This window comes from Stigmatopora argus, chromosome 13 (genome assembly GCF_051989625.1).
Source record: "Stigmatopora argus isolate UIUO_Sarg chromosome 13, RoL_Sarg_1.0, whole genome shotgun sequence".
NCBI lineage: Eukaryota > Metazoa > Chordata > Actinopteri > Syngnathiformes > Syngnathidae > Stigmatopora > Stigmatopora argus.
This window is the reverse complement of record NC_135399.1, coordinates 7,635,271-7,642,931: the sequence shown is the minus strand read 5'-3', so window position 1 is coordinate 7,642,931 and position 7,661 is coordinate 7,635,271. Positions and strand designations below refer to the sequence as shown.

Genomic DNA, 7,661 nt, shown 5'->3' with positions numbered 1-7,661 from the left:
TGTTAACTCATTATGGGCCCTTAGGTGTATCGATTAATGGTAAGCCCAACAGGAGTGAGGGATGTAACAAGGTCATAAAACTCATTCACTGCCATTGATGATGAAAATCCTGTGGCTCTTTTCATCCTATTGCTGTGAATTTAAGTGACTTTGTCACTAGTAGTCATTTAATTTACTTCAAGGGGGAGTGTGGCAGCGAATGAACATTTGTTTCATCGCTGCCGACCCTCCAACTTTGAATGGATTGGGCATCTGGGGTTCACAAAGCAGTTTGTTTTGCTTTATTTGATCAGAAGTGTTATTGTCAGCTACATTGATTAACCTCCTACTGTTTACCCACTCTTCACAGGCTGTGCAGAACCATTCATGCTGCTGCCATACAACCAGATGCCCATCCATCGCTATCCCTCCATTCATCATTCCATCTCTAACAAGAGGAGTGGATGGTGGCGTCCATTATTACAGAGCATCCCAGAATAGAGTTTCGTTTTATTACAAGTCCTTCTGGTCGCCGTGGCTACCCAAATTACAGGCCAGCCTTCTCACACATAAAAAAAAAAAAAGTTGCCCAGCCGAAAACCAGCCACCTCAATAAAGGATGGATTAGAAAATCCTTTGCTTTTTTCCTCTCCTTCCCTTTTTGAAAGGTTTTTCTGTACATTTTTCTCCCTCTGGAGTTTTGTTGGAGCACTGCGGTCTTCTCTCCAGTGGTTTTGCTCCCCGACCCTGCGGCGGGCAAATGCGCTCACTTGTGGGTTTCTGGGAAGGCAGTGGCGGACGAAACATCTGCTGGGAGCAAGATGTAAGTGTGTAGATGCATGTGTGCGTGTGTGTGTGTGTGTGTGTGTGTGTGTGTGTGTGTGTGTGTGTGTGTGTGTGTGTGTGTGTGTGTGTGTTTGTGAATGTGTGTACAAAAACACTGTTATCATATTCTGGTTGACAGATGCATTTTGGCGATAGCAAAATAGGGAGAGAAAAATATTTCACATTGCATTTAAAGTGTCACTTCTGGAAAGTAGTTTTAGAACCGCAATGTTCGGCTCTTTTATGTTAGTCTTGGATAACATTTTAGGGTTATTTTTTGTTTGTCTGTTTTGTTTTGCAAAAAAAAAAGTCTAAAATTGCAGGTCTTGGAGCCCACTATATCCAATAACACAGTAAATTTTAAAAAATCAAACAAAACATTTAAATAGTCAGAAAGTACTGCTTCGCATATTGCTTTTAAGTACTAACATCAGTAACAACAATACAGAAAGCCATTATTTAATTCTAGTGCATGACACAACATGACGTAACAAATTCCACAATGCGGTTTTATTTTGAAGTTTTGTAACAATTGTAATGGGTAAATATATAAATTATATAAAACTATTATAATAAAATAATATTAAGAAATACCCACCAAAGTTTGAACATGACTAAAAGGGTTGAAATGAAGTGTATGTAGGATTTATTTTAAATTTTTAGTTTTGTTTCTTTTTTTAATAAAAAAAAAAAGGGGGGGAAACATAACGGATTCATATATTCATAGAAAACCATATTGTCTTATACATGCATTTAAATCATTTTTAAAAAGCAGGCTAAAATAATAAAAATTGCACTTTTTCATTTAATTTTGAAAAAATATTAAAATTCTTAAATGAGTAAACTGGGTTATGCGCCAGCCACAAGACAAGGATAAGTAGGGTTAAAAATATATATATATTTCAATGTTTAAAAAGGTTATTGTTTGTTAATTTTATTTTATTTGTTATTTATCAACTTTGTGTCTTGGGGGCCATAGCCACACTGTGTTTCTGTTTTTATTCCTATTTTTAACAATTTATTAATTTAGAGTTGTAATTATTCATACGAAATATGTTAAAAATAATTATTGGTCATGTAAAAAAACGATAATTATAATTGAGATCTGGTGTCCTTAAATACACACAACACATTTTATCTCATGTAAGCCACACTTGGCCAATACAAAAAGTTGAAATTGTGTTAAAAATTTAATTTGTTCATTGTACAAGCTGCTTATCCTTACAAGTGTCGCACGGATGATGAAGCCTATCCCCGCCAACAGGCAGTAGGCAGGATACACCCCAAATTTGTTGCCAGCAGTTGCATGGCTCAGGAACAGGACATCCAGAGAGGGGGCAAAATACCCTCAAGTACACTTACGTGTTCCCTAAATTAGCAAAAAGCAGTTTAAAGTGCTTTCCCGCACAGTTCATTTGTAAGTAGAGATCTCAATGTATGTTTTTCCATAAGATGTTATTTTACCTCCAAATATTTCAATTTATGGGGGTCTTAAGCCTCCACTGTATTGTGTTTGAAATTTGATTTCGTGCATTATGCTGTTTTTACATCAGCAACCAACGTTTTCAACCTGCAGGGGCATGTAATAGTTACTTTCGATTTCCGGGAAATGAGGAATTGCGGAATGCAAGAACAAAACGCAATATCAACAATAATGTCTAAGATTGGCTTGAACAGAGGGATGTTATTTTCATTTCTTATGCGTCACATTTAAGATGTTGCTTCACATAAAGACTTTTTTCTTCATAGTTGAAATAACTGAGATCATGAACACTGAATCATTTCTGGATAAAATGTCAAAATAACAGGTTGTGGAAATAATGAATGGGATTAGAATCATCTGTAGGTACTTAAAACTGAGATCTAAAATTCTTTGGATTGACAGCGATAAAAATAAATGAGCATCGTTTGGGACTTTCACCAAAATCATGCCTTTAAATCCAAAATGAGAACTACTGTTTAGGATGCTTGCTCATTAACTGATACGGGGGCTCTTTATCTTGTGGTGACCCACAAGAAGTAGGCCTGCGACACATCTTGGTTTCTGAGCCATCATTTAGGAAGCTGGGATTTTACAGGATGTGTGAATGTGGTGTGTGATGAAAGGATGAGATGAGGTGTGTGTGGAGGTCTGTTTGTTTATGTGTTTCTACAGTGCACTCTATTATTAGGTTTCTGTGGTTGTAATGATGTCAGACATTCACAAAGGAGTAAACAACAGCAGCACGCAAGTGACCAACATGAAAACATGTTTCAAAAATGTGTGCCCTAGATTAAAGGTAAAAACATTAGACATAAATTGAAAGATATTCTTAACATACAGCCTGTGAAACGCCATGAGTCTGTCATGAAGACGTGATATCCGCAAGTTGGAGCCCAGCCCAGCATTGAATGGCAATCCTTGTAATAATGGTAAGTTGGAAATGCATTGCTAAATTATGTTCATTTAAAATTAATCTCCTTGTGTACAGGAATGACTTGACATCAGGTCTAAGTGTTATGACCCTATGGGTCAAACATATCATATTTGATGCATGAATTCTGAGCAATGTGATATTTAGTTCTCTGATAAAAATGATGCATCATTCATTATACGATACTAATTTCTGTCAAATTACATATACTTGAAATGTTGCAGTCTTTTTTGCTCTGAGGGACCATTAAAGGCTCAGAGTTAAAAGAATTTAAATCTGCAGTCAAATATTTTGGAGCTAGGGATTTAAAGGTTAAAACAAATTAATTAATAATAAATAAAGTGTTTAGAGGTAATGTGGACAAATAGTGAATGCTAAGGTTACCTAAGAAAGTGTACATTCATTCATTCATTCATCTTCCGTACCGTGCAGCCTCACAAGGGTTGGGGCATTTCAAATGAAGTTTAATATTAAATGCAGGAGAGCTATGATATTCATAGTGATTAAGTAATGCATGTAGCCAGCAATAATGTAATAGTATGTATTTTTCTGACTACAAAAGGCACCATGTTATTTAAGCACCACCAGGGAATGCATTCATTTTTATACATAAGGTGCACCTGATCATAAATCTCATGAGTGCATCAATGTACTACAATTGTCATTTGGGCTTTGTCTTCTAACATTTTCATTATTTTTTTATTTATGAATGTTGTTATGTATTCATTCATTCATCATCTAGGCAAATTATCCTCACAAGGTTTGCAGGGGTGGCAGAGCCTATCCCAGCCAACAAGAGTGTAAAAGTAAAAGTAAAAAGTAAAAAAAGATACAGTATATTATGGCACATTTGTGTTGACACCTGGTTCTTTTGCATTAATTGATAATACATTTTAACATGATAATAACTTTGAATGTGCATATTTCTTTAGGTTACAGTCTGACTTCACCCCAGCAATATGATCTGTGTTTATTATGGTTAGTTTATAAGTGTTATGCAATATATACTGCTTTCATTGCCAGACAGTTGCGGTATTATTAAGTTAACTTTTGTTGATCAGCATTGTCATTGGTTTCATCTAAGGACCACGATGTTCTTCCTTTATTTAGGATATCTATTCAGTTAATCAGTATGTAAAATCTCGCATATGGGTTTCTCCATTGGTTTCTTTGTAAAGTCTATCAATCATTTGCAGTAATTCCAGTCAGTCAGTCACTTTGTTTCTGCATTTCCTTCCACCTGCCTTCACTCAATGTCACAAAATCTTTCCTTTTCCTGAATATATAATTACAGTCTGCCTGTATGTTGCTAAATACGCCTCGGCGCAAGTCTGGTCTCCTTGGTCATGTTTTTTCCTCCCACCGGTTGTGTTTGAAGCATTTATAATTGGCAGAGGCATCGTGTTGGGATTAGAGGCTGCTAGTTTGAACACACTAACACCCCGGCCTGCCTATCCCACTCCTCTTTCAGACAACCACAGCTTTAAATGCCAATCCCTTCCTAAAGTCTCACACTTTTACATGTGGAATGAAATATGAAACAATAATATAAAGTAATGAAACACATTAACACTTAGAAGTAGAAATTTCAGCTTCTTAATGTAATTTACCTAAGAAATTGATATTTCTACTTTTTAGTACCGTCTTGATTTGAGATTCAAGTAATCCAATTCATGACTTTTTCAAGAGGGACATTTTTAGATTAGCATTATCATACATTTTTATGTAGTCAATATTGTGAATGTGTATTTTGGTTCCCAGTGCTATCTAAAATCATCAATTGTGCTTTAATACTGTACATTTTATATGCTTTGCAGGGCCATTACAGATCTAATTAACCTTGAATTATATTCTAAGGCTTGTTAAAGTGTTTTTACAAGTGTTAATTACTCTTTCTGGTGCCTGCAAGACGCCTGTGGTTGAATTAGAGACCTTTCTTATTTCAAATCGCTTACATCCAGTCCATTGCACAAATGTGTTTTAAATATGAATGAAACAATTTAACAGAGTTTGTAAATAACATCAGAATCAAATCATATTGTTTTCTATGTTGTACACAGTAATTTCATTCACAGCATGTTTTTGATGGAGCCTATTCTAGTCTTTGTTATGGCTTGATGACTCATTCACCTCTGATCTTTGTGGGTTTGTATGAATACAAGTTGTTTGGTGTATCAAAGCATTTCAAGTTAAAATGTTGGAGCTATTGGTCAATGATGTCATCCGACATGTTGACTTTGTCTGAGTCACGTCAATTCTGGTCAGCAGAGTCCCTAATTTTTAGTTCGTTGTGCTGTTTCGATGTTTCCGTTTCTCCTGTAACCTTCTCACTCGTCAGTCCCACTCTTAATTCAAATGACAGCATTTGGCAAGTCATTTTCAAGGTTTATCTTCTGTTTGTAGATATAAAACGTAGATAATTTAAACTAATTACATATTTATAGTTAAGTCTGTGAAAGTGATCAACTCATGGTGTAACACAGCGCTTGACCAGGGCTGGCTGTAGGATACTGTATTTCACTAGGGTGTTACATACTGTGTACTTTCGGGGGGCCAAGGTTTCACTTTTCTTTGATGTAGTGCTTGTACAGAAATTATTCTTTTATCATTTGACTTAGAAGAATTGAGATAAAAAACACATGGTGGGGGCGGATGAGTGGTTAGTGCTTTGGCGTCACAGTTTTGGGGTCGAGGGTTCGATCCCAAGTGCGTCCTCACTGTGGGTTTTCTTCGGGTACCCCGTTTTCCTCCCACATCCCAAAAACATGCAGGTTAGGCTGGTTGAAAACTTTAAATTGCCCCAAGGTATCAGTGAGAGAATGAATGGTTGACCGTCTCTGTGCCCTGCGATTGTCTGGGGATCGACTCAGGGTGTCCCTTACATTGTGCTCGTAGTTAGCTGAGATACACTATAGCACCCCCGACTACCCTTGTGAGGATAAGCCGTTCAAAAAAATGTATGAATGAATGAATAGACCTGGTGAGGAAACAGAATAGACTTTTGGTTTTAGTTCAGTTGAAGTCATTGGCTTTTCTTTGACCCAAAACTGATGGCTTTTGTTTATAAATATGATACCAGGTCCAGCAAAAAAGCTTCTAGTCACCTTAAATATTAAATTCAATAATGCCATTATTTTGTGTCATTATTTCTTTAAAAAAATCCAAGATCATGCGGGAGCCAGTGGCAGTAGCTCTGTACACTCTTATGTTTTTCGTGTTTTACAGCCCTTCTATCTTTTTTTTAATTACATTTTAATATTTCTTAATACATTCCTTTTTACTTTACTTTGTACTTTATACTTTTTACTAAAATGTTTTACAACTGTCCTTGTTCTGTCAGCCTGGCTTCTTTCGGCTACTTCTTTTTTTGGAACCATTCAGCCATGCCTATGCTGTCACACATGGGACTAGCTGTTACAATACGCAGCGGAAGGAGCAACACCTCGGTACCGCCGGAGATTCGGAGCTGGACAAAAGTCCCGGGAGAAGAGGCAACGCTTCTGACCAACCATTCCATCGTGGGATAAGATGGAAGAGCTGTCGGCGCTTACCAACAACGGAGTCAAGGTGCCCTACTCTGCTGCTGTTGTCTTCGGCTCCAGACTACTGAGGAACTGTGCGGATGGGCTTGGAGGAGTGACTCTGCATGTTCTCTGCCTCGGTCGCAGTCTGTAGGGGTTCCCCATCTCGTGGAGGACTTCCTGTGTGTGGTTCCAGTTTTTGTCCAACTTTACAACGTCTTTTTGAGTCTATCCGTTTTTGCTACCGAAACCAAGATGGCGCCGTTCAAGTGGCAGCCAGTGGCGGTAGCTCCGTCCACTCTTGCTCGTTTTGTGTTTTTGCTCTGGTGATTCTTAAGGATCCCATTGACTTTGATTTGCTTTGTACTTTGTGCTTTTGTTTTTGCTTTGTTGTTCTGCGGCCTTTGCGACTGTACTGTCTAACTTATAACTATGCCTTTTCTTGCTACTGTCACAATGAAATTTCCCGAATACGGGATGAATAAAGTTATCCAATCCAATTCAATCCAACATTAGTGGACATGCAGGATCCAAGTTCTGAATTGACCATCTGAATAAAATATTGACACCGATGGAGAAATATCTAAGGACTAAATTGTAATAAACATTTCGTGTTTATGTACTTTTAATATATGCATAGGATAAAAGACTTGAGAATAAATTGTTCCATTTGACTTTATTTCATTTTTTTTCCCTCAAGGTCAGTTGAGTTTCTTTTTTAAGCAATATTGTTGCAATTCACAGTACTGTAATTCTATGGCAATTATTTTTGTAGTTGTTCATTGAAATGACTCACAGCACTTGTAGCCTTTCAATTACTTAAAGCAATAATGTGTAGCAATTTTCTCTTAAAATAAAAGCTTCAAAGTCATTTTGATGGTACAGAGGCTTATAATAAGGAGAAAAGTGTCTCTGTCATTGT

General features: G+C 36.9%; 1 protein-coding gene across 1 annotated transcript; it reads left to right on the top strand.

Annotated features, from left to right (window-relative positions):
* Positions 1–734: 734 nt before the first annotated feature.
* Positions 735–7,413, top strand: LOC144087178 (uncharacterized). Its single transcript, XM_077617539.1, has 2 exons — positions 735–802; positions 6,559–7,413. The coding sequence occupies exons 1-2, from the start codon at positions 740–742 to the stop codon at positions 6,826–6,828; spliced, it is 333 nt and encodes a 110-aa protein (XP_077473665.1). The 5' UTR covers positions 735–739; the 3' UTR covers positions 6,829–7,413.
* The last annotated feature ends 248 nt before the right edge of the window (positions 7,414–7,661 follow it).